Source organism: Epinephelus lanceolatus, chromosome 3 (genome assembly GCF_041903045.1).
Source record: "Epinephelus lanceolatus isolate andai-2023 chromosome 3, ASM4190304v1, whole genome shotgun sequence".
In the NCBI taxonomy this organism is placed as follows: domain Eukaryota; kingdom Metazoa; phylum Chordata; class Actinopteri; order Perciformes; family Serranidae; genus Epinephelus; species Epinephelus lanceolatus.
In genome coordinates this window covers 10440300-10468049 of record NC_135736.1, presented here as the reverse complement: position 1 = coordinate 10468049, position 27750 = coordinate 10440300, and the positions used below count along the sequence as shown (strand labels likewise).

Sequence of the window (27750 nt, the reverse complement as noted above, 5' to 3'; positions counted from 1 at the left end):
AGAGTAATGGCCTTACCTGTGTATCATTCTCTAGTACCAGTCTCAAGCTACCTATCTGCTCTGATCAACACACAGTGAGTGTGACTGGACAGGGATACTTGCCCAAGACCCAAGACTCTTACCTTGCTTTGGGAAAAGGACGTTTGGTCTAAGACTACAGTGACAAGACAACGAAAAAGGACACTTAGGATGTTGTTGCCAGATGTTGTGTGTCTGAGTGTGTGTATGTGTGTGTGTGTGCAAGTGGGACTTAGTGTGCACAATGTATGCACAGATGTGCTGTTAGGAAGCATGTGTTGCATCCTGAGACAATGAAGATGGGTTGTTAGAAAGTGAGTCCTACCTTGGTCTAGCCGCTGCGTCCTAAACTGGACACTGGGGCTGTACGGCCCAGGGCCGACAGCTGTGTTTGCGCGCAACCTGACATCGTACACAGTATCTGCACTCAGACCCTCCAACAAAACACTGGACCCTGGAGTGGGCACCACAACTTCTGAGGCATTCCCTCTGCTGTTTATGTCCTTGTACAGGACTGAGTACTTCAGAATTTTCCCATTTTGCTCAATTAGTGGGACTGATTTCCACACCAACCGGAGGGACGTGGCAGACGCCTCCTCTAAGATAATATTTTCTGGGTATCCACTTGGGGCGTCTTCGGGAGTAGTCACCTCCTTTACAGCCTCCTCTCCGTAGCCCATTTTGTTACGGGAGGAGAGTCTGAACACGTAGTTAGCTCCCTTGTGGATGTCCTGAGCAGTGTAGCGGTTCTCTTTGGTGGGGAACTCCACCACCGTGAAGGGAAGGACGTCGACGCGGCCAAAGGTGAGGCGGTACCCCAGGAGTGGGGTGGGGGGGTTGGGAGGTGGGTACCACTGAAGCAGAGCAGTACCTGAATCAGTGGCAGTCACCGTCAGTTTGGGCTTCTCAGGCACTAAAAAGAGGGGAAATAAAGAGAGAGAGAGAATGATGAAAAGATAATTAGAGGATAATTACAAAGCACATTATTCATAACCTCCAGCAAAACTGCAAAATATGATTAATATAGCACAAAATGACTGGCTTTTTTCTGGCATCTCAAGGTGTGACAGAGTGAGACATAAACCAATTCAATGATTTAATGGCCTCTAACGATCATTAGTGATGCTTTAGTCTCAACGATCATTAGTGTATCTGTCTTTGTCTCTCTGTATGTTTGTGGAAGAGTCTGTGCAGACACACTTACGTGGCAGGGCGCTACAGACTGTAACCGGTTTGCTGCGAGCACCATCGCCCTTGGCAGTGTAAGCCCCCACTGATACAGAGTAGGAAGTGTCTGCCTTCAGGTCCCCAAGAACCACCTCCTGCAGAACAACAAAAAGCGCTGTCAGCTTCAAAAGGCAGTTATTTTTGTGTGCCCTCAGGACAATGAGCTTCTACTTAATAAAAATGTCTGGGTCAAACCGGTCGAAAAGGTGCAATTCTGTGCTTTTTGTCTGACAGTCTAACTGTGCAGACAGTTTTTCAAGTCTTTTCTACACCAACGGTACTTTTGTCAGGCCAGGAAATATGTTTTGAAGTTAGTTTCTCTCATTTCATTGGTCACCTAGCTGCCATTCTCAGAACCCATCGGCTGTATTCGGCGTCTGACTTCCAGCAGACGGCGATACAGCCTCTGGGGGCAGACCCCCCATTTTTTGGCATTCCGGTTTGATTTGGGGCGGAGGAGACGAATTTCCGTTTCCGACTTCTGTTTATATATAAGTAAATATGCTGAACCATTGCGATGGATTCAGAGTTTGCAGTGACGCCAATTATGTTTCGCCGCGTTTGTTCACTGCACGGACCGTTTAACCTGGCAACAACTGCAGCCAGCTCAAACGTGATTGGTCAATATCATGCGGACTACAAACAGCCTACAACCGGAAACCAGGGCTCTTCCGCTCTTCTTCCAGAGGCAAGATCTCCGGGGTTTGCCTACAGACTCTACATTCACTGAATGTAGTCTGTATATAGAGACCACCTAGCTGCTGCTTTTGGAGAATATATAGTGGATATGGTTTGTGATCATCTCAACAATATTCAAAACAACTACGAATTCCAAATCATCCCACCAGAGCTCAAAATGTGGTCAACACACAATGTCATTTTACTACTCAGACACTCCAAACTCATCTAGTTTTGTCACCATCTAAACACTAAAGACAATATTTTCTCAATTTCTTGGCCAGCGGAATGCATAAATTATATTATCATTTTGGCAACAACCGCAAATGACTCACATCATCGGTTATCTATGTGTGTTTTTCCAGCGTCCTTTATTAAAAATCCTGGAGAACACACACTGCAGAAATGAAAAAGGGACTTCCTGCTGGGTTTTAAGCCCCCACTCTGGTCACAGGAGATTTTAAAGCTACAATCTCATAAATATGACTCATCTGCTCTCAGTGCTTTGTTGTTATCACGATTAAATAATAGGCTTAAAGAAGGGTTTACTCACATATTCAGCTGAGTCATTGTTTTCCCACTAAACGATGAAAGAGTTTGGAGAAAAGAGAGAAAGGAGAGACAATCACAGTTCTTAATATTTGGGATATGATCTTCAAGACTTCATATTTAAGTCCAATGCACCATCTTTACCATCATAAAAGTATACATTTGTGTGAAAAGCCTGACATATTCTTATTTGCTTTCTTGCCAAAGAGTTAGATGAGACGTTAGATACCACTCCCATGTCTGTGCGTTAAATATTAAGCAAAGACTGTGAGGACGGTTTGATCAAACAAGCAAGATATAATGTCTCAATTATTAATTAGTGAACTTTAGAGGTGCTGGTAGGCAGAGTTTGTAACCTTTGGATGGTTTACCCTTCTTTGAGTCTTTATGCTATGCTAAGCAAAGCTAACAATCTTCTGACTGAAGCTTCATATTTAATGGGCAGATATGAGAGTGGTGTTGATCTTCTGAGCTAACTCTCGGCTACAATGTCAAGATGATTGTTTAGAACAATCTTAAAGCTGGAGTGCAAGACCTTTACATATAGAGGTTACATATTGGTCTCTTTAGCCAGTTTTCCCATTCATGACAGCTGTATGGGGGTTTGTAATTTTTTTTTCAACAAAACAAAATTATTGTTTTTCGGTAAGAACATTTGGTTTTAATGATTTTAAGCCCGTTTTTTTTTTTTTTAACTAGCCAAAATTAGCATTAGCATTATCGCAGCTGTAAATGCACTGTGCTAACCAAGCTAGCAGCTAGCATTAGGGTTAGCTCCACACTCTTGTCCAAATATGGTCACCTCTGGCTCCAAAAATCCAGGATGGCGACGGCCAAAATGCTGTACTTGAAGCACTCCAGCTTTAAGGAAGGTTTCTGGTCAATTTATCAATTTATATGGCATCATTCATCATTCCTGAGAATGAGAGGAAGATGATACGGAAGCTGTGACAGATTGCTGTACTGTGTGTGTGTTGTGCAGTACAAACAAAGATTAAGAAAAAAATCTGGCTAAATATTTATCTTATCTACAAAAATACCTAAATGGCCACATGCCACTTTCATCTATAAAATATATCCAGGTAAACCCATCTGTTGAGGGAGCTTATGATTTCCTCATGGCTTTAATGAAACTGTGAACTTCACATATTCATTTCCAATAAATATTACTGTATTATGAAAATACTGCTCATATAAAATATGGGTTTTAATGAGGTATCTATTAAACAGTCCATTTGATCTTCAGGTATTAGAGAATATATGTTAGTCTTACCTGAGAGTCCTCTGTGAGGATGTCCTTGATGAACGGCTGACCCTGAGGTTCTCCGTAGTTCATCCTCACATAGTGGACTTGGTAACCTCGGATCTGACCGTGCTGCCGTTCAGGCGCCGGCGCTCGCCATTTCACCCTAACGGCCGAGGCGTTCACAGTCTCTGCCTCCACCCCTCGCGGAGGACCGCTTGGAACTAAAAATGCATTTTGGGATAGAGGTCAAGGGTCACAGAGGATGGGCACTCAAACCTCTCAAGTTAAGGCCTTCACTTTTTCTAATCAAAAATATATTGGTTTCAGGGGCAGATTAAAAATACCCAAAAGCTGAAAAAATGTAAAAAGAAAAAAAAAAAAAAATGCAACCCTCCAAAAAGTCTAAAACTGCTCTGATGTCTGGGAAAAAAAGTCAAAATAGTAAAAAATGTGAGTGCTTGAGGAAAAACATGGAGGAAAAAAGCAGTGGAGGATAAGAAGCAAATGTAGAGAAAGATAAGAATGGCAGATAGAAAAGGATTTGTTGCCACGGGCAGATAAACAGTGGCAGGCAGTCAAAGAGAAAATACTGTTATCAAGAAAAACCTCTCTCGTACTGCCAAGAACTACACTTCTCCCCAAAAGAAGAAGAAGAGAAAAAAAACATACATATCTACTGAAAGAAAAAAAATGGAACGTCTCCAAACAGCAAAAAATGGAGACACTGGGACTTTGAGTTGTTATGCATGAATATCATAAAAATATTGCTGAAAATATTATGTATTAGTCAAGACACAATAAAATACAATGATTAAACTTTAAAATATGCAAATAATTGGAGAGGAGTTGGAAGGGCAGTGAGAAAAACCAAGGTGTGGAAAGGTACAGCTACAGCCAAAGGGTTTGTTTTGGTATTGTTAGTGGAGAATATAGTGGGAAAGCCCAACCATCCCATTTCCCAAAAAATAGGGGATTTTGTAAGAAAGAGGAGAAGCGCGGAAAAAAGATGCTGGTAAAAAAGAGGATAAAAACGGCTGCTGGAGAAAAAAGGGTTGCTGTTGACAAGAGAAAGCAGTGGTGAGGGAGCAGCAGGAGGAGATTTCCGGATGCTGGAGGTGTCTGGCGGTTATGAAGGAACAAAGGAGAGGTTTTCAAAACTGAAGGGTTTGTTCCTAAAAGCATCATCCATTTAGATTGCAGCTCAGGGATAGACAAATGCATTTACTGGCCAGTGGAAGAAACTTGCTGTTAGTTTAGGGTGCTTTGAGCCCATTAGCGCTATGTTAGTGAAGTAGCCATTGTTAGTGGGGCGGACCATCCTAAGACAGGCAAGGGGGGTTTGTTTGGGAACATACCATCTTCCTCTGTGCGGATTAGCAGCTGTAAACTCTCCGGTCCATCCCCAGCTTCCGTCTGTGCCCGTATCGTTATGCCATACTCAGTCCATTTCTCCAGGTTTTCCAGTAGATACGGAGAACTTTCCGGAGGAATTCCATCAATTCTTTTAGACACTTTGATGCCCTCGGTGTTGGCGTACTGGATGGAGTATCCTGTAATGATGCCGTTCTGAAACTCCAGAGGAGGTGGAGCCCAACTTACCAGGATGCTGGTAGAACTGGGACTGGTGCATGTGATGTCCTGGGGAGGTGCTGAAGGAACTGATTGGCCAGTTTTGAGGAAGCACAGTAGGGGGTTTGTTTTTGGGTAAATGTAATTTGGTTGTGTGTGCGAGTTGTTATTGGTGGGTGGGTGGAGAGGTGAGGAAGTGAGGTTTGCCATGAAGGAATGGGGATGAAATTGAGCAGACGAGAGACAGAGAACAAAAGACAAAGAAACATAAAATGAAAACAAAACACTGGAGAACAGAAAGCTCTTACGAAAAAATGACTAGAAAGCAAGATGGCGGCTGAACGAAGATACTGAATGATGGGTGTCAACTTCTGTTTGGTAGAAATGTTTGATTAATGAAAACGAGTGAATGACTTAAAAGAGATGCAACACAAAAACACTGACTAGAGCTGTAACATACAAACATACCTGCCCATAACTTACTTGTCCTTACAGCCTACCCAAGCCTCTGTGATCCACGATGGAGTTCTCATCTCTACCTACAAACCCTCTTACCTTGTTTTTACTGATTCTCTTACAGACCTCAGATTGGTAGCCAACAAATTTTCATTTTGCTGTCAATCATCTGTAAGATTTACTTTAATACCATATGCAGAATTAAGTTGTGCAAATTATTTATTTGATGATATATTTGTTGAAATATCAAATCTGAGGTCAGTTGTCTGGATTCATGACAGCCTCTTTGTGACAATGCAAAAAAAAAGCAACAACTGCCAAATGTCTTATCAAATAGTGTTTGTAACATGCTCAGCGATGGTCAGATCTGGTATTTCACATATTTGTGGATCAGTTGTTGTGTCAGGTCTTATTTTTGCCTTGTCAAAATTGAAGCCTCTTTCTCTCTCTCTCTCAAACACACGCTCACACACATGCTCACACACAGCAGTATTTCTAGTTGGACCTACGCGTCTGCGGCGTGTCGATGGACACTTCGTTGGTATATGCCCCGATTCCGTGCTTGCTCCTGGCAGCCAGCTGAAAGGTGTAGGTGGAGAAAGGCTTCAGGTTCTTCAGCAGGTAGGAGGTGGTCGGCTCAAAGCTCACTTTCTTCTGAAAGGACATGAAGAGACAGACAGAGGAAGACGTGTAGGTTGTGAGATAAACAACAGAAAAAGGTTATATCAACTATTTCCACAGGGTGTTCAAAAATAACATCCTTTATAGAGCTAACTTTTAATATTAAGTTCAACTGATCTGTTTGTCCACCCTACCTTTCCTACATCCAACATTTAAAGGGACATTTCACCTCAAAAATTGAAAATAATATATTTTCCTCTTACCTGTAGTGCTATTTCTCAATCTAAATAGTTTTGTTATAGGTTGCCATGTGCTGGAGATTTTGGCTGTAGAGATGTCTGCCTTCTCTCAACTAGATGGCACTCGGGTTGTGGTGCTCAACACACCGAAAAATACATTTGAAAAACCCAACAGCAATGTCTCTTTTCAGAAATCATGACCCGGTTACTCAAGATAATCCACAGACCTTCTCCTGTGCAGTGATTCGGTTGGCAGGTAGAAAATAGTTCCTACATGAAACTGCTCACAACAAGGTCTGTGAATTATCGTGAGTGATGGGGTCATGACTTTTGGAAAGAGACACTGCTGTATATTGGAGAGGGCAGACATCTTTATGGCCAAAATCTCTGACACTCTGCAACTCACACCAAAACTATCTAGACTGATAAATAGCTCTACAGGTAAGAGGAAAAATATGTATTTTTGATTTAGAGGTGAACTGCCCCTTTAATTGGTCATTGTCCATCCAACCACCTGTGAATTTAGTAGCCCAGATAAACAGTCCCCTGGGCTACAAATCAGTCTGTCTCTCCCTCTTGTCTTACCTCCTCTGTGTCATCAGCTCGTCGGTAGACCAGCTCATATCCTGTGATCTGGTTGTCGGGGCCACCCTGGGGCGGGGCCACCCAGGACAACAGGATACTAGTCTCAGATTTGGCCTCACCCTTAAATTCTGAAGGTTGTGATGGAACTACAGAGATGAGTAAAAGAGGATTAGTAAAACCAGTTTAATATATTTTTGTTCTTTTAATCTTGAAGAAGGTAAATGTTTACATTTTCAGTATGGCGTGGCATATCTGTCTTGCTTCCCGTCTCTTACCTCCAGTCTTGGCTATAATCTGCAGGTCCTGGGACAGGGGTCCATCTCCTACTGACGTGAAGGCAAGAACTCTGATATAATACGTCTTGTTAGGAGTCAAACCCTGGATGGTGATAAAGTTGGCACTTCGCACCATCTGCTTTTCCCACTGCGACAACACACAACACACAACACAATGCATGAATGCAAGAAGACACATGAAGAGAACACAAGTTACCAGTCATGACTGATTATAAGCTGGTACACACCTGGTTGACTGGCAGCGTGTTGTCTGAGGTGTAGTAGACTCTGTAGCCCACCACCTGTCCGTTAGGTTCCTCTGGTTCATCCCAGTGGATGATTGCTGTTGTGGTGCTCAGCATACGACCTCTGACCTGCAGGGCAAACAGGAAGAACTTCAGCGGCACTGCACCCGAATAAAATATACTGTAATTTCACTGGAGCAAGTTCAGTTGAAGAAGGCTGAGCTAGTTTATTTTGGAGAAAATAAAGGCGTCTTAAGACATAAGGCCTTTGCGCACCAAGTCCGTATGTTTGGTATGAAATTTTCACACGTCTAAAAATAACTACGACCTCATATTGTGTCAATTACATTTACACACCAACTCCAAAACTGTCATCTGTCCTGGAAGTTTTTGAAGCAGGTTTAATTAGCTGCGTTTTTGTGCATCCATCAAAAGCCTTAAGAGAGTTGTTTGACCAAGAAGCAATGAAGAAAATGTGGCGTAACCTGCAGAACAGGGTGGAAGTTGAAAGGGGGCCAGCAAGAAAAAGGAGTGGAAATGTATGGAGGTAATGTCCTTGAAATCTTCCGAAACAAAGACAAGGTAACATAACCCTATCCAGAATGGCACAACAGCAATAATAATGCTTACAACGGAGTCGATCTATTAGCTGCACTGTATCACTTAAACTCAGGTAACCTCAATGCCAAATGCACGACGTGGGCTGAGAATGGCAACAGCCTAGAGAGGTAACTCAAGTGGAGAGAAGCAAGGGAGCAAATGTGTCCTTCCATTTTGCCTCTTATTGTGAATTTCCGTCATGAACAGAACAATAGAATACATCAGACTCAAGCATGCAAGGTTCCTGTTTTGTTGGATGACGGATTGAAAAAAATGCATGTGAAACTTTTATGATAACAGGCAGCAAATCATACTGTATAACAACCAAGCCTGTGGTGAAGTTGTTTTAAGAGAAACAATGATAGATTCGATTTCAAATTGCAGCTAAGCATAAAGTCAACTTGTTTTTCATACAGGACCAAAACTGCATTCCTCCAATCTAATGCTGACCTGTCGAGGAGGCGAAGAGGGGGCTTGCTCGGCTGTGCGGGCCTCCACCACCTCGCTGGAGGGGCCCTGACCGATGGTGTTAACAGCCGCCACCCGAAAGTCGTAGTGGGAATATGGGCTGAGGCCGCCCACACTGTAGCGTGTTGTGGCGATGCCATCGATCTCTTTATAGGGATCTTCTGACCCTTTGGCACGGTGCTAGAGGAAGCAAGAGAGGAAAACAGAGAGAGGAACATACTGATTTAAAACTGCATTAGGCAACTTTATACAGAGGAAGCTCTACACGTAGGCCTATCTATATTTACTGTATATATATCAGTTTGACACCAATAAACAGAGGACACCACGCTCTTATTAACCATCCAAGATTTATGCAAAAACAGAGAATGAAATGTGAGACACCACATATCTAATGTGGCTTTTGTGAATGGAGTCTTAAGTCACTGCTTCAGTGCAGCAGTTCATGTTTCATTCTTAATATTTCAATTCATTACTCCTTGTGGGCAGAGAGTACTCCAGACACCAGATTTCATTTGAGCAATTTAGAGATTTTATTACCAGCAGGAGAGACAAGGAACTCTTTTATTTTGTGGCCCTACTTACTGATTTAGGCTGCTAATAACAGTTTATGTTCGTATAAAATTCTAGTGCAGCTTTGGCCATCTTAAGCTCAGTGTCTCAGAAAACCTGTGTGCACATGCAGTAATGTTTCTCTGTCTGTTACACACCTGTATGATATAGTAGGAGACTGGCTCAGGGTTGCCAGAATCCCAGGTGAGTGTAATGCTTGTTGCAGTTCTCTCCGTCACCACAGGGGTACCAGGGGCCTTCGGCAGAGCTGAGAGAAAGAAGAAAGATTTTACAAGCTATCCCCTGGTAGACTTTGTACCATCGCTGTGCTCTCATAAAAACAAAAAAATCAACATCTGCTGGTTAAAACATGACCAGCTCAGTATTACAATTATACAATAAAAATAATCTCTACAGAACAATTACAAGAATTAAATTAAACATAATCAGACTACACAAAACAATAAATTCAACAACTTGTTCATTTTAATTCAAATCAAGCCCCCTGTTTACTGACAACGTTTATTTAAATTCAGACTTAGTGATCATTAAGAAGTACAAAAATACGTCTCTACTGAAAACTGAATTTGACAGAGAAAAACAATTCTTTGCCTCACATGAAGTGGAGACAGAAGTCAATTTTCTTGAGCAATTCCCAAAATGTGAATAAATTAGACTCCAATTTGTCAATGATAATTCGGTTGTTCCTTTTTTTACACCAAAAAAAAAAAAAAAAATAAATAAAAAAAGTATTCAGACATGAATAGGCTCATGTGGCAGAGCTGTCCAGAAAAAACTGTTGTCATAAAGTGAGACATACTTCAGCGTAGGACTTTTTATATAACGTTAAAAACAGATTTTTTTTTTTTTTTTCTCCTAATTCTTAGTACATCTCGGAAATCAGTAACTTTTTAATTTCTTTACATTTTTCATCACTACTTTTTTTTATAACAAAGAAATGATAGATTATGTATTTATCATTGAATTCTATCAGGGTCAAAATATTGCCTTGTGATGTTGATTCCTCCCTGAGCCACTTCATCTTTGTTTCCCTTACTGACATTTTAAAAATCTCACATGAAGGTGTCCTCATGCCCGTTGGATTTAATGCCAACAAAATTTTTAATTGATGTAATTGAAACAAATGGCCATTGGCTGCTCTTAATTTTTAACAGTTGTCTATCCATGGGCTGCATCCCAGACTTTTAAAACAAGTGTTCAGCCACTCCCAGAAAGCCCGGGCTCGATTATTTTATTTCTAAAAATACTAGAATAAAAAATCATGGCTAAGCTGTGAAAGAAAACAGCATTTCTGAAACCTTCCACTCTGGTTTGCGTCAGCACAAAGCCTGCCCCTCTAAAAGTCACAAATGACCATTTAATGACCAATAATGTTTGCACGTGTTCCATTCATGTATTACATGATTTGAGTGCAGCTTCTGACATAACTAATCATGGCATTTCACAGACAGACTGAACCAATGGGTAGGTACATCGGATACGGCACTGAGCAGGATCAAATCCTTTCTGACAGAAAATTCTGTGTGTCTGTCAGCAACATAGACTGTAAAAATAACAACCATACAGTGTGTCTCCATTTGCTACAGTCAAGCAAGGCGCACCTATATGGAAATATATGCCAAACCAAGGAAGTTTTTATAAGATATACTGGAGGGGACAATATTCAAATATGCTAAAAATGTCTCTCCCAATTTATTGATAAAAAAATCTTTTGCTCGCAAGTAGGTACGGTGGCCAACGTGACCTGCCCACCAGCTACAAGACTTACCCACTATACATTCACAATCGTTTACTCCTCGATCCAGAAGTGGAAGCCCTGAAGTAAATGCTAAGTTAGCATTTAGCTAGCTATGAAGTGTGTTACATCTCGTTACTTGTAAGATGAATTATGTCGTCCAACCAAAATGAATGAGGTAAATTAATAAAGTGGACTATCGCTGTGTTTGACCTCATATTCATTCACTACAATGTGCCATTGTAACAGATCAAATAATCACCACATTGGTGGGTTTGCCTTGTAGCCTACTGGTGATGGGCACAGTTTGTAGAGCTTGAATGGAGTGTGGCTGCAGCTATGCATGTCTTGTTGCTTGAGGTACAATCATTGTCAAAAGCTGCTCTGTTTCTTTTTTCATAACTTTCAAATATATTAAAAAGTGGAAAACTAGAATGTAATTTGAGTGTTACACTACGTCAGTTTTAGTTGTGATAGTTTTTGTAAATGATAACTTCATGACCGTATCACTTATAACTCTTGCATACATGTCAACGTAAAGTTAAAGTCAATACATCATTTTGCGCTGACACTGTTGTTGTGAAAATAAATGGTACTTTACTAAAAAGTGTAAGAACCCCCAGCAGGATTGGTCCCCTCCCAGTGTTGACTCCATGGCTACGGCCTTGGGCCAAAAATATCAACATTTACATAAATATATTTGGCCTATGAAAAACAGAGTAAAGGGAGCTTTGATGATGGAAATTTTCTTCTCATACTCATAGTGCTCATTTACAGAGAGAATAGAGAAGGCCACACTCTTAAAAACACTCCGCTCTTCTGAAAACCAAAGTCTCACTGGAGGCAAGGTCAAACCATCACTTCCTCTCTTGTTCACATGCTCTTTTCTCCTCACTCATACGCCTCCTCATGAAAATGCTGACTAAAACCCACCTTTTACAATAATCTGTGCTACAGCCTCAATCACGCCGAGTGTCGACATTGCGACACACGTGTAATTGTTGGACTGGCGTACGTCAGTCAGTTCCAGGACGTTGCGGCCGATGGGCATGTCATCCTCGGGCGTCAGGTCTTCCGCTCCAAGCATCCACTTCACGTATGGCATAGGGGAGCCCACAGCCACGCAGGTGATGTTGACGTTCCCCCCTGGCATGATCTCGCTGTCTGCCGGGGGGATAGAGAAGCGAGGGGGGACACGACGTACTGGACCAGACAGCAATAGAAGCACGAAGGCAGGAGAAGAGAGGCGATTAGAAATTCATGTATGTGTTACTCAGTAAAGTGCAGAACAATCAGTGTCTATACATTGTCGAATGATTTTTTTTTTGTTCCATGTGCTCTGAGATGAAGTTTTATGGCATTCAAAGACTGCAAGCATTCAGACAGTCTGGTACATCACCACTAGGGCGCATGTGATATCAAAATGTTTTATTCATGGTGTTTTTAGGTGCGCTCCATTAAATATTTTATGAACTGAAACACAAAAGATACTCACAAAAAAAACCTCACAGCAAACACACATGCACTCACGAGGGAACAAAGAAAAGAGGAACAACGCAGGGTACAGTATATCTCAAAGGAGTAAACTGTACAGGCAGGTTTAAACCTTCAGTACCGCACATAAAACAGCCCAAACACACAAACACAAATGGCAGTTTAATGGAAGAAAAGAAAACTCTCGGGAGAGACTCAAAAGAGCCACACAGTCGTTACTGTACCAACCTTCTCGCAGCTCTGCAGAGGGAGGTAGGACAGAGCACGGCGGGGGGAGGAGGAGAAGAGAAAGGAGAGGAAAACGGAAAATATCAGAGAAGAGACAGGAGACACAGAGAGAAAACAAGTTAGACAAAGGAGCATGGTAAGGTGGCAACAGACAGAGGGAAAGAGAAACAGGTAGAAAGAAAGAAATAAGGAGAGCAAAGAGAGAGTCCATAGATGGCCGCTGTGTCTGTGAAAGCCCCTCTGTTTAAAGCAGTCTCCATAGACCGCCTGTCAAACACTCACTGAGCAGCACTGCAAGATTTTACTGGCCCTGCAAGCTCTGTTAGACGCACATCACTGCCTCTGCTCTGAGTGTGTATGCCCGTGTGTGTGTGTGCACGTGTGTTTATATATTTTCTTTTAGCGTAGCATAGATGTGTGTGTTTCGCTTTGTGCATCCAGTCGTGTGTGTGTTTGTTTCGTATCCCTGGGAGCAATGTTGGAGTCAGGAAAGCATGCTACGCTGTTTAAAGCCTTTATTTATTTATTTATTTTATTTTCGGGGGTGGGCAGACAACAGAGCAAAAGGCCACGGGAATAAAAATGTCTCCAAGATTCAAACATTTGGTGGGAATGTGTGTGTGTGTGTTGAAAGAGACAGTGCCCGAGGAGGTGAGATGCCTGTCAGATTTGGGGAGAAACACAAGTCTTAACCAGACAATGATTTGGTTTTTCTCTGAGGTCTAAAGGCTAAGAAGGGAGGGCAGAGAGATTAATAGCCTGAGTGAAACATTCAGCCTGGCCCGAGCTGATGTAAAGGAGCTCTCCTTTTAAAAAAAACGATCCTGTTTTATGGCTCCACAGCTGAGAATTATAAAACGCAGCCGGTTTAATGGCATCAAATCACATTAATATGATAAACGTACATTCCTAGCAGGGGACGTCTCTGTAAAAAACTCTAGGAATAGAGGCTCCAATCTGCACATCCATTACTGATGGGATCCTTAAAGATCCAGTGTGTAGGATCTAGGGTGATATATTGGCAGAGATTGAATATGATTATGTTTTCGTTAGTGTAAAATCAACTAAAAAAAAAAAAAAGTTGTATTTTTGTTATCTTAGAATTAGCTATTTATATTTATATACAGAGATCTCCATGTTGCATCGCCATGTTTCTACAGTAGCCCACAAATGACAAACCAGACACTGGCTCTAGATAGGGCCATTTTGTGTTTACACTTTGGCCACTGTAGCAGATGATTCGGCTCCCAGTCAAAAACTCCTGAATGATGAACACTGAAGGAATTTTAACCTGGAGAAATTTCAGCTGGTTTCAATCTGCAATCATCACTGCTAAATCCCCCTAAATCTTACACAGTGTTCCTTTAAATCTAAGTGCTCTAATTGGACTGAAAGGCTGCTTTTTTATCCCCCTCTTACCTCTGACATAGAGGTTAGCTGGTGTGGAATAGCGTGTCCCATCGCTGTTGGTGGCAACACACTCATACTTCCCCTGGTCTGACTCCTCACTCATCTCTATCTGGAGGGCACCTGGATGGATGGAGGGATTGAGAGGAGGAGGAGGAGATAGAGAAAGGAGAGAGAGAGAGAGTCACACAGGAAGATAGCGAGGGAGAGAGAGCAATTACACAAAAGTGGAAGACATCCAATAATTGGGTACAGTCCATAAATACACCAACATAGAAATGGTAAGAACTGCATAAAAGAGTAAATGAATCTGAAAGAGTTTTCAGCAAAAAAACAAAAACAAAAAACAAGCTGAACAGTGAGCTAAAAAGGGGAGCCAAATCTATTGGGAGAAATTAACACGTTTCTACCACTGTCAGCAAGAATCTGCCCAAAACAAGGGTCAGCTTCCTGATTTATAAATGGAAAGAAAACAAAAACAAAAAAAGCACTGATACAAAGCCTAGAAAAACGGAGAATGTAGTCTTCATGCAAGACAGAAACAAAGAAACCAAGCAACCAAAATGTGGACAAATCCAGTCACCAATACAGTATTTGAAAAAAATCCTTTGCTGAAATTAAAATGCAGTTACATTAGGGAGCAAATCATGTTTCACTTTTCAAGGGTAAAATGTGACAAAGATATTGCCATGGCAATAAGATATCCCCAACTTTACGGATCCACCAATGGGATCAGGAGTGTGATGTCATTTTAAAACACACCCAGTAAGGAGGTAAAGACATCCACCAACCTCCATCAAGGCCACAGATTTGAAAAAAAAAAAAAAAAAGGAACGACATACGCAAAGCCTTGGGAAGGGACCGACGCTTGCTCGCTCCCTGAAAGCAGAAAAACTGTCAAAAAAGTCAACCAGAGTTTCTTTAAAGATGGTGTGGTATTAAGGCAAAAAAGCGCCCAGAAAAACTTTATCAAAAAAGTGGTTGTTTGGGGCTTTTTATCGGTAATGAGAGAGAGAAAAGAGAAAATGATGGTAAAAAATCATGGAGAAATGTGTGTGTGTGTGTGTGTGTGTGTGTGTGTGTGTGTGATTACGTGTGCCTGAGCACACTAATGTCTGCAAGTGTGTCTGAGTCTTCGCCATCTGGACTTTTCAGGCTGAGCGAATAACAGCTGGGAGGGAAAACAAAACTGGGACGTTTGATTGGGCAAATATAGACAAGGTAGAAGGAGAGGCCAGGTCAAGCTTAGGTCAAGACCCTCCCACAAAAAAAGAAAAAACAAAAAGGAAAGAAAATCAGGTCACAAAAAAAAAAGCAAACAAACAGAGGTAAAAGTGAAAGTTTGTCACCTCAAACTAAGCAACAAAGAAATAATACAAGTTGTAAACATGTCATGCCTTAGACTGAAAAAGATGTTTTAAGCTAAATGATGTTAAACTGATGGGTACAAAAGAGAGATCACAATATGACGAGGAAGAAAGCGATGGATTTCTGTGTTATAGAGTGAACGTTGAGGCTGGGATGGAAAAATGAATGGATGAAGAGAGGATGGAAGACGAGAAGAGGGGAAGTGATTAAAAGTCGTAGTATAATGAATTGCTTGCTCAATTCCAATTCCCCCCTCTTGCACCTACTGCAGATCTGCAGCAGCTGGATGAGTGTTACCAATATGGAAGTCTTTTGGACTAAACACGTATTGATTAATCCACCCAGAGCTGCTTTTTTTTCCCAGATCTGTGAGACAAGTAGGAACCAGGGGTTGAAAAGGAATCAGGCCACTGTGTCATGTTGGTCCTCCCAGCAGTCTTACCTCGTATGGGCGTGCCACCTGAGTGGGCAATGAATGCACGAGATTAGAGAAGGAGAAGAAGAAGAAAATGTTAGTACCACAGGAGGGGAAGGGGATAAGGGAGGGAGGGACTTGGGGAGGGAGGTAACTTGGAAAGGAGAAGAATCAAATTAGAGAGGAAGACTCAAAATATAGATCCTTAAGAGAGTGAGAGGAAGAGAGAGGCATAAAATGAAAAGACAGAATAAATAAAGACAGAATAAGCCTGAGAAGAGAAAGACAGAATCAAGATAGACAGAGTGACAGACAGTGACAGAGCTATAAGGAGATGGGTTATTGATTTGACTTCATTGACTTGCAGCAGGGGCAGATGTGGCTGTAGGAGTAGGGTAGTGTCTGCACTGCACTCATCTGGGTCTCTAAGAGCTGGACTGGGACTCTAACTGCCCTGAGACCCTGCACTTGTCCTTAACGTAGCTCAAAGCAAGCTGTAATCCTGCTGGTAACATGGAGTGTAAATATATCTAATATCTCTTCCGAAAAGAAAAATCCACCCTCCAATACTTAAACTTTGTTAAAAACCTGGCATTGTCCCTACATCGCATTTGGATTGATTTTTCTTTTTTATTGTTTGGGGTTCCTTCCAGCTACACTGAGTCTGACAGCTGGGACATTTTCAACAATCTAAAACTTCAGCAGTAAATGTCAAGTTGATGCCTCAGCCTCTAAGAATCAAAGAGCATGGGCGCGTTTGTATCTTTAAACAACCATCAACGATCATACTGGGAGAAGTCCGGCATACAAGAGGTGGGAGTGGACTCAAGAGACCACAGTGCAATGTAGCCACATGGCATGTTTACCATCACAGGCAACTTGCTGCAACTTACAGCACAATTATCTTCATTCCCGAAGGATCTGGATATGGACATTTTTTTATGGTTAATCAATGAATAATTTGGCCAACATAATGTTAGACAAATGGCCATCACAATGCTCCAGAACTGAAGGCCGATAGTGATACTGATACCAGAAAGGTGTTGCAATACCCTGCCGCTAGGTGCAATACCCCATTTTGTTACTCGGTACTTTAAGAACACCAGAGTTGGAATTAATAAGAGCTGTATTTCCTGTGAGTTGTATTTATGCGACAGTGGTGCGCTGCTCACAAATTTTGCCCCGCTGTGTATGTGTAGCGCTTTGCCTCCGCTCCCTACAGGCATAGTGGCACAGAGGAATGTCTGTGAGTACAAGTGCTCTTGTCTACTGCCCATGGCTTGTCTACAAAGCAGACATGAGAAGCGGATATGGCATTATTGTGCTTACACAGCCAACAGTCAGGGCCCATGGACACTACAAAGCCCAACTGTAAAAGATGTTTTAAACTTACGCACACCAAGGGAGCTAACACTTCCAACTTGGCAGAGCATCTCACTGACACACGCTAACCTCTTCAAAAATCGACAGGTTATTGAATAAGATAGATAACATAAGTAGAGCCTATGTCTTCCTATACGTGTATGATTTATTTTGTGACAAACATACTTTTTTCACCATTAGAGTTTGACGAAGCAATTAAGGGCAATGATACTGTTTGGCTGCTTTGCCTTTATCTTTTAAGCTAACTTACCAAGAGGCCAATGTCTCGGATGCAAACACAATGTTCACAATGGTAACGTTAACTTTACGACAACTTGCAAGCTGCTGCAAGCAGATCAACAAAACTAGTTTTAAATGATCAATTCATACTCACTCAGCATTGCTGATGGTAATCATGGCATGTACATTTTCATCAGTAATTATTTCTATAGATCGGGGTGACATGGTGGTGCAGTGATTAGCATTGTCGCATGTTCTCCCTGTGTCAGCATGGGTTCTCTCTGGGTACTCCAGCTTCCTCCCCACAGACATGCAGATTGGGTTGATTGATGACCATCAACAGTCATACTGGGAGAGGTCACAACTAAATTGGCCATAGGTGTGAATGTGAGTGTGAATGGTTGTCTCAATGTGTCAGCACTGTGATAGTCTGGCGACCTGTCCTCAGTGTACTGTATCCCGCCTCTTGGCCAATGTCAGCTGGGTTAGGCTCCAGCCCTCCGCAACCCCCAACAGGATAAGCGGTTACAGAAAATGAGTGAATAGAAAATGCACTTAGTGCAGACCTTTGCCAGACATGTGGATTCAGTCCTATTAAACACTGTTTAATAAGTGGTTTCTGCTTGCAACCATAAAGTTAAAGCAATCACATAAACTTACATATAAAGAAAATGAGAAAACACTGAACAGCACATAAACTACAAATTTATTGAGCCTGTTATTGAAAATAGTTTCTGATGTTTTAGGTTTTTTTTTTTAAATGGTTTTGTAGTATGGGTATTGAGCTTTTTAGGCAAGTATCGATCGAAGATATAATTTTGGTATTGTGACAACACTAAAAGGTAGCATCTTCAAATTAACTGTTTTGTACAACCATCGGTCATATATTCAGTTTATATTCAATCTTCTTTTATTTTTCAGTGAAAAACTGAGAAAGGCAGCAAATCCTCACATTTGAGAACGACAGAGTAAAATTAAAAATGATTTAAACAATTGATTAACAACTAAAATGTTAATGTTGCTAATTAATTTTCAGCCATTTGACTAATCATATAATTGACTGATGGTTTCAGCTGTAAAGAGGTGTGAGTCTGATCAGTGATCACTGGGTACATAAATACATGCAGGCATAGATGTCATTTAATTGTAAAAGCATTCTGGGAAATTGAGGAAATCCATTAAGTAAATGTAAAGAACGAAATGCAAATTACAGCACTTTGTTGTAAAATTTCCAAACGTCATAAAATGATTTATATAACAGTTAGAATGTATTGAAGGGTGGATTTTTCTTTACTACTTAACTTCACTGGCTCCATTATGGTGATGTTAAAAATGGCATGTGTACATTCACTACCTCTAAGCAGTAGGAACCAGTTTTAGCATATACATACTCCACTGTACAGTCAACGTCTAGAATCCTGAAACCTGGTCGCCATTGATTTCCTTACAGTGGCTCCACCTAACAGCCATCTAGAGTTGATGACTTATTGACTTGTAACTCTATACAGCAGAGCAGAGAGAGTAAGTGGGTGAGTGAATGACAGATTGAGTGAGGGGAAGAATAATTGAATAAGTGGAAAAGTAAATAGGTGAGTGTGAGGACAAAGTTATTGTATTTTTTTTGGGTGTGGAAAGGCTGCAGGTGCACAGGTGAGGGTGAGGCCAGCTACGTCTAGGGTGACAGATATGTGTGAGTATCTATGTGTAGATACATGTGTATGTTTGTCTGTGTGTGTGTTTGTTTCCAGTTTGTAGCATCCATAGTGTGTTGCTTTACCAAAATGATGTGTGGGTGCCTGTGTGTGTGTATTTCTGTGTCTGTAAACGTCTGTGCTTTATATTATCTCTGTTTGTGACTGTTAGTAAAATGCATGCCATGCATTTTATTAACACCTCAACATTGTAAAGGTGAGCAGCAGCAGCAGCAGCAACAGTAGCAGCATTAGTGAACAGTATATAGAGAAGTGGACAGTGAGGGTGTGGGCCTCGGAACAGAAGCACTTACCAAAGGACTCTGTGGTTAAAAAGATACAAAGAGAAAAGAAACAGCATAGACATGGCATTACAATCGGACCATTGGTTACACAGAGGAGTTGTAGAAACACCTTGAAAAAGCACTGGAACTCCAAAAAGAAGTCAAGGATATCGATTATCTACACAGAAATTTGTGCTTAAAAGAATCGTAATTTGTAATCATCACATAGAAGAATCAAGCTAACACACTAAGTATTTGACATTTTAAGTTGTAATAATGTTTTAAATCATTTAATTTGTTATATTTTTTTTGTAAATTAAAGGTCAAAAAGGGAGTCTGAGCGAGGAGTTGAGGGCTGAGCCACAAAATTTAAAAAAATGGGGACAGAAGCAAAGAGGTTGTTATACATAAAGAAGCAAAAGAGTTGGGTGTCCAATCACAAGAAAGGGATTTTGGGTCCAGAGTCAGTCTGAGGAGGGAGGGGACTTTGCTTAGACAAGTTGGGATTTTACACTACTGTGGCTATTTAAAAGCTGATTGATATGGATTGAGCAGCTTGACCGGAAAATAATTTATTCTGTGTTTTTCTCCGAGTAATTTGTCCTCGAATTCAACACATTCTGTCAATATATTTTCTCAAATAACATGGATGTAATGTCTGTGAGTCAATTTCACACCCACGCCAGACACATTTTCCATGAAATGAGGAAAAACAAAAGGTTATTTGCTTGTTTAGTCACAGCAGTGAGCCATCTTAGAGAGGACATTCCCTGTGTGCATGTCACCATCACCTGGGTTTACCTCGCACATTCTGTCAGTAGAGAAAATTGGTGGAGATTATGACTGGAGACGTGATGCGCACTGATGCGTGTTGTTACAAATATTTTATAACATTTGTACTAAGTGAAAAATTAAACCCTTCGTGATGGTGATTTTGCATGGGAAGACCTCGGAGAGTTTGGAGAAAAGCAGAGAAGAGCTGGGAGTTCACTGTTTTAAGGCTTTGAAGAGTTGAGAAAAGTTGGCAACCACACACAGTCAACTCATACCACAGCGGCAGCAGAGAAACACAGCCAGTAACCACGGCAGGAGGAGTGCGGAACAGCAATAAGAAAAGGGGTGAACGAGGGCAAGAATAACAGACGCTTTGTAGGAACAGAAAATAAAAAATGGGTTTGGGGGGGAAGAAAGAAAGAGTGGATATTGAAAAAGGGATAAAAAGAAAGTGGGAGGGAAAACAAACCTAAAGGTGGAAATAAAAGCTTGGGGGTTGAGGGGAAGGGAAAGAATGGAGGGACTGAATTGGTGGTTACCTGAGCGGAGCTGCTTGATTCGTCCGTTGTTATTGGACGTGTTGACCGGCAGGAAATCCTTGAACCAGGTAATTTCTGGGTCAGGGTTGCCGCTAGCAGCACAGAGCATGGTGGCGGTCCGAGAACGCTCCACCACTTTCAGCTGGGGACCCATGTCTATGGTGGGGAACCCCGAGGGCAGCTGGTCCTCTGGAAAGATCAAATACACAAGTCAAGCAGAGCTGGAAAATAAAGATACACATTCATCTACATCATCTGTCGCAATTTAAATGTGCTCATTTCAATGGATGTTTTTTTTCCCCAAAAATCTATTCAGTTGATAAAAGTATACATTATTACAGTTGCTATTTATTTTACCTTACTTTTTCATAATTCTAAGACTCCCCCCTCCCTTTTTTGTGTCTACACAGAAAAAACTAGGAATGATCGTAGTTTTTGGAAGGTTGTTTCGAGAGACTTTTTTAGCTCACAAGATTTGTGAAGACTGTCTGCTGACCAGATAGGTCTCATTGAAACTGTTGAAACTCATGTTTGGCTTTTCACCCTTGAACTTGTAAGATTTGTGGTTGTGCTTATAGTGGTGTTGAACGTTAAATTGCTTGAGCACTGAATTCACCTGTTTGCGGATAAGGAGGATCCCTTTATCCGCCCCCCAAGGTCCGATGAGATAAGAATTTACCCATTTCATGAAACCTATTTTTTTCCTCAATTATGCAAACTTTTGTTACTTAAATCACTAAGTTAAGCTAACAGCACTACAATCGATCACAGAGCATTATTCCCACGATGATCCCAAGGTGCCACTACTTGCAAAGCAACCAGTAGCTTTCTATTTGTTGACATTCCTAACCTGACAGTCACTTGTTAGGGGGCCGCAGTTTAACGCAGCAGCTGAGTAGTTTGTATTAAATGTAAGTAAAAATAAAAGTATTGAATGGACTGTGAATAATTAAAATATAATAGATGTTCGTGTGGCTTGACAAAATGTTTCTGAGGGCTGCCATTGGCCTGCAGGTCACACCTTAAACAATTCATTCATCTGTCTGAGTCAATCGTGCATTAGACACACACTGTGAGCAGATAGTCAACAATCAAAACAAGACAAAGCGTGATGCCTCATAGCCTACATGAAAAGACATAGATTCAGTCCTGAATTGACATGAAGCAGGTTGACTCACTAGTTCACTGTGAAAAGGTTTTAAAGGAAACTGGCTGGTCAAATACAGGAGTCAAATTTAGAATCAATTTAGAGTCAAAATATGTTTCGAACCAGGCTCAAGCCTGCAGGCAGGACTTTTGAAAAATACAATAGTGAGGTCAAATAGAATGAGTAACGTTTCATTCCACCTGACAAACTATCTTACAAAAGCTTCAGGCAACTGCTCTTTAAATAAGAATCAATTGAAAATCAAGTACTATCTATTCTGCTGGGAGTCAGTGGCAGTTGAGCTACACTTTTTGTCCTGCTCCGTCTGCACACAACCCTCTCTGGAAGCTCACCCCGTTGCATGAATCAAATAGGCGAGTCAAATAAAGACGCATCCACTGGGACCCGCACCCTTTTGGGATGCCAAATCAAATGTGAATTCATAGACATCCGAGGCAATTAGATCAAACATGGAGAGTGGTTCCACTGTGATAGAGGGAAATCAAAGGCAGTGGGCCAACTTCATTCATCTGAAGTAGGAGATTTAAGCGAGAGGAGGGGACAATGCTTCGAGGAGGTGGGGGATCAAAGACGCCTGAACTCAGTCACACCGAGAATATACTGTATTCACCCTTGGAATCAAATAGTTTCAGAGTAATTCGGTTTTAAAAACAAATTCTTAAGTTTGTTCAGGGCTGCACTTTGAAACTGCGAGGTAAAATGTCAGATCCATGAGTCATCCATAATGAAGTGGGTAAAGATAGACACGGCGAAAAGAGACAGATGAGCAAGGAGCCTGCGTTCCTGCCTGTGTTTGTATTTGATCTAGGAGGCAGTCTTTTGTAATTTTCCCCCCATTTTTTTTTTGCTACCCAGAATCCCTTGTGACTTTATCCCTCTCAACCACACAGAGCCTCATTAACGAGAAATCCTAGCGCTGAACCTCGCCAAGGAGATGCTAATTCTGGTACTGGCCCATCGAACCATAGCCGACGGGTCGTGAGACACCAGCTTTGCGAGTGCGTGTGTGGCCTTTTAACAGCTCCGGTTTCAATCAATCACAAACGCCCCGACAAATGGAAACATGGACATAATAAACCAAGAGAACAAGATCAGAAGGTGTTTGTGTGTACCAGCGTGTCTGCCAGGGCGGGTGGTGAAAGAGGGGCAAAAGTGCAAAAAAAAAAAAAAGGGTAAAGAATGGAATATAGTGAGACAAAGAAAGAGTGACAGAAAGGAAAATAGAGAGAGAACAAGGGAGAGAGAAAGGGAAAAACAGACAGAAAGGGAGAGTGAGCACAAGGGATCCATACAGCATAACAATCCTGATTCTCTCCGCTTTCATTATGCAAACGCTTACTTCAAAGCCAGCCCCTCGTAGGGAGGAATAATGCATTCTATTTCATCTACCTGGGGTGGGACACTGCAATGAACATTGAGGACGCACAGTTAGAACGCTACTCCCAGAGATCATGCATCTCTCTTTGCCCCTCTTCTACAACCACTCACCCGTGCAGGAAAAAAAAGAGTTGCAGATGTGGATGTGTAAGTAGAGGTGTGTGCAGGAAGCCGAAAAACGTAGGCAACCAAAAGTCACACGGATGAAAACACACACACACACAGACGCATTTTCGTGCTGACAAAAAAACAAAAACACAAGCTTTTTAAATTTAATGCTGACAAGGTGTGAAGTGATATACGTGAAAGTGTGTGAGGGCTGTTTGAATGAACTGATGCGCGCCCGTACACACATATACACACACACACACGCAGACACGCACATGATAACACATACACATAACCAGCTCTCCACCATCCATCATGGGGGCAGGTGTAAGCAAACACCAAAGTGTGTTTGGGACAAAGCTGCTCCAGTGTGTGTGCATGTGAGTGTGTGTGTGTGTTATTCTGAACAGTTAAGTACCCCCGAGGTCAGAGCAGATGCGTAACCCTACACCCCCTTGTTGACGGAGCCTTCCACACATCCCACTGTTTCATTTGGATTTGCTCCCACATCAGCGTTTCCACTGCGAGACATCCAGATAATTTCACAGCTCATAGAAAAGCCCGGTCTCACAATCATGGGAACTGCCGTGCGAACACACTGTCCTCTTTATGCGAGACCCAAAATGAAATCCACACACATCTCTCGCTGGGTTCGTCATCTGTAAATCTGGAAGACCGCAAGTCAATCTGGTCTCACAGTCATGGGAACTAAGGAATTAGCTGGCTGCTGTATCGGAAGCTCAAGAATAATGTCTGCACCTGCAAATGAACCTGTTTCTGTCATTTATGACCGACTCATGGGATAAACAGCTGAAGTGATGGATGCAATAAAATTAACACTTTGAACGTCCTGCATTCCAATACAACAGCTGGACTACTGCAATACTTTGTGCTTCTTAGATGTTACTTTTTTTTGGGTTGAGGAGACTGTGTGAGAGAAGTGTTGATTCAAGTCTGGTGTTGTTTGTGAGGCCACAGTTGGTTTTGTTTCTGCATCTCATTAAACTGTTTGTAGGGCACACAATCTTTTGTCACAACTACATTGTGAGTATAAGCTGTTAGATAAAATGTGAGGGACACCTACTAGTTGGGGTGTGATAGATTTTGTAATTGTGTTGATTACTTAATAATAATAATAATGATAATATGTAGGAATGCACTGATTTATAGGCCTAATATTGGTATTGGTCGATATTTGCCTTGTTGACTGCCATTGTCTTATTGTCAAATAAGATGACAGTCACCGATATCAGTGGCTGATATTTTTCTGCTCTGTCATACTGATTCTGTGCAGGCTAAAAAGCAGGGCAAGAAACTAGCGACGTCCCATCATCCTGAGGACAATAGAAAACACGTTTGGGATGAACAGAGATCTTCTCCAGGACACCTTTGGGACGAAAGGTTGTGGTGAACGAACTACTGACGTGTCAGGGGGTGCACCCTAAACCCATTACCCCTTGGTAATGATACATTATGAACAACAAATCCTTGTTGAAATTGGCCAAAGGAGAGGTGGTTAACATTTGCTGTTAGCTGTTAGTAGCCAATGGTCAGAACTAACAGCAAACAGAGGTTGCATTGAGTTACATTTTGTTGCATTTTCAGAAAAAAATAAGTATTGGACAAAGAATAATTATGACGTCATCACGATGTGTTCAAATGTAATCTCGTAAAATTTATTTTTTTGCGAGAAACTGAATAAATACAGTTGTTAATCCTTTGAAACCTGCAGCATCGCTCCACACACCTTTCACAAGTATCTTTTAAACCTGAGCAAACTGGCTTGATTCCTTTAAGAAAAAGGGACTCAGCAATTTGGCATAAAATATCCTGCAAATAAAAAGTGTCAAGAAATTAGCTGAGAGAATGAGATGGTTATTAGAAAATTATTTAAAAAAAAAAACAAGGGGGGAAATACTATGTATAATTATTAGAATTATATATTTATAATGACACATTCAAAATAAGGTTTCAGAAAAAATATATATATACTGTATGTTTATTATTATTTTATTTTAGCCCCTTTCCCCCGGTCATTTCCTGTTGTTGTTGTTTTTTTTCCTCACAATTTTCACTTTTTTGTGACTTTTTACTGATATCCTGCTCGTGTTTGGGTCATTACTTATTCCTCCTTTCAATGTTTTTAAAGAAATCAATTAGCTCAGGTTTCAAAGGGTTAATGCTCTCACAGCAATATAAGAGAGATATGGAGAGAGGCAATTATGATATATAAAGTAAAAAGGCTTTTGAAGCAGTTATCTTTTTTTTAAAAAAAAAAAAAGTGTTTCATGTGAAAGTATTTATAAAAGATATATTATGCAGAATATTCCTACAAAATAATCTATAGACTGAATCAATCATTCACTCATTTTCCATAATTGCTTATCCTGTTAGTGTTCGCAGGGAGGCTGGAGCTTATCCCATGTGACACATGGTAAGAGGTGGAGTACACCCTGGACAGGTCACCAGACTATAACAGGGCTGACACATAGAGGCAGACAACCATTCACACTCACATTCACACATACAGCCAATTTAGAGTCATCAATTAATCTAACCTACATGTCTTTGGACTGTGGGAGGAAGCTGGAGTACCCGGAGAAAACCCACGGTGACTCAGGGAGAACATGCAAACTATGTACAGAAGGGCTCCCCCACCCCAGGGTTCAAACCAGGAACCTTCTTTCAGTGGGGTGACATCACTAACCACTGTACCACTGTGCCGCCCATATAGACCCATACAAAAATAATCCCTCTCAATCATCATTACTGTACGATTGAGACGTTAGTGGGTGTGTACGCCCACAGTGCTCAGGTGGCATTAGGGCTTAATAAAAAGCAAGCTGTAAACAGCAGGCATCAAAGAGACACGCAAAAATAGCAAGGCGAAATACCAAACCAGAGTGAATCTGAGGTTTTACCGGCTTTCACTTTCACTTCTTCTGGCAAGCATGTTTACAAACTGTAACCGACATCCTGTATAGTTTACCTTTAAAGGTTGTTTCATGAATTTGCATTACTAAATTTGTACTCATTCAAAGGTAGTGTAATGAAGGGCCGAATGACTTTAAAACAGGCATTTTTTTATAGTGAAGATTTCTTTGTTTCCCTGCCACAAAAGGGAAATAATAAATAACAACAGCAAACATCAGTATCAGCCAAACTGCCAGTTTAAACATTAGTATTGGCCCTGAATTTCACAATCAGTGCATCCCTAGTAAAATGTATACTATATGATGACAGCTGGGAAAATATCGGATTATGATACGGGGAATAGCATTAGAGGTTTTCAAAATTCTAATTATTACAACATTGGTTGTTATTTTTCTAGTTTTGGCCATTATTCCTATCAGTAATAACAACATTACACAGGTGAACAGTAAAAACATTATCCAAACTGTCCGTTGTAAACATCCACTACAGTTTACAGACCCTCTTTCTAGTTCAACTTTCATACCACATTTACATTACCAACATTTCTGCTGCACTTACTTTCTGTTTTATCTTCAAATAAAGTGGTCTAGCTACTCTGGCTAAACTGTTGGCTTGTTTACAACCTGTCTGATCATCTGAGCACTCGTGTTTCCTGCCTGGTCAGACATCACTGTCTCCATGTTCCAAGATATTAGCAGGTACTTTAATTATAGAAAAAATCATACCAGAATGGACATTGCAAGTTTACAATGTCATCTTTCCAATTTACAGCTTCAGTTTCTGGACTGGAGCACATTGTCTGACTCTCACAAACTCAACTTTTACCAAGGCATGAATTATACAGTATCAGACTGCACACTGGATCCTAAAGCATATAATTGCTCTGAAGTTCATTATTATTTCAGCCATTGTCAATCACACCCCTTTACTGGAAGCCAAGATTTCAATTAGCCTGGTTCTAATCCTCAGTAATTAAGCCGGCTGACCTTAACATTGGATCCCCCCTGTCTGACAGACAGTCAGTCAGTCAGTCAGTCAGTCAGTCAGTCAGTCACTGGAGCTGTCTTCACAGAGCCAGGGGAGACATGACTGACAAGACCCTGTGCGTGTGCGTGTGTGTGCGTGTGTGCGTGTGTGCATGCTTTCAACTGACATTTGGACTGACAGTATATCAGGGGCTATTAGCTGCTCCCAGGTGGCCTCTTATTCATCCACAACACAATGACTCCTCAGAGGAGTAGAAAGAGGCTAATCACTACATAAAGACTGACTGTCTT

The 27750-nt window shown here is 41.3% G+C and overlaps 1 protein-coding gene across 16 annotated transcripts in view; it reads right to left on the bottom strand.

Moving 5' to 3' along the window:
* Positions 1–27750, bottom strand: part of ptprdb (protein tyrosine phosphatase receptor type Db) — a 221123-nt gene that overhangs the window by 43768 nt on the left and 149605 nt on the right. For 8 of the 16 annotated variants that reach the window (XM_033624615.2, XM_033624637.2, XM_078164858.1 and 5 more), the window contains 15 exons: positions 20887–21075; positions 16024–16041; positions 14226–14336; positions 12018–12287; positions 9487–9596; positions 8759–8956; positions 7712–7837; positions 7464–7611; positions 7189–7334; positions 6253–6397; positions 5074–5376; positions 3746–3939; positions 2477–2503; positions 1223–1340; positions 344–931 (listed from right to left, as the gene is read on the bottom strand). In XM_033624615.2, coding sequence (XP_033480506.1) covers positions 344–931; positions 1223–1340; positions 2477–2503; positions 3746–3939; positions 5074–5376; positions 6253–6397; positions 7189–7334; positions 7464–7611; positions 7712–7837; positions 8759–8956; positions 9487–9596; positions 12018–12287; positions 14226–14336; positions 16024–16041; positions 20887–21075 — 2691 coding nt within the window. The remainder of the gene's footprint in view (positions 1–343; positions 932–1222; positions 1341–2476; positions 2504–3745; positions 3940–5073; positions 5377–6252; positions 6398–7188; positions 7335–7463; positions 7612–7711; positions 7838–8758; positions 8957–9486; positions 9597–12017; positions 12288–14225; positions 14337–16023; positions 16042–20886; positions 21076–27750) is intronic. The other 8 variants (XM_078164875.1, XM_078164877.1, XM_078164876.1 and 5 more) reach the window with 3 other exon arrangements.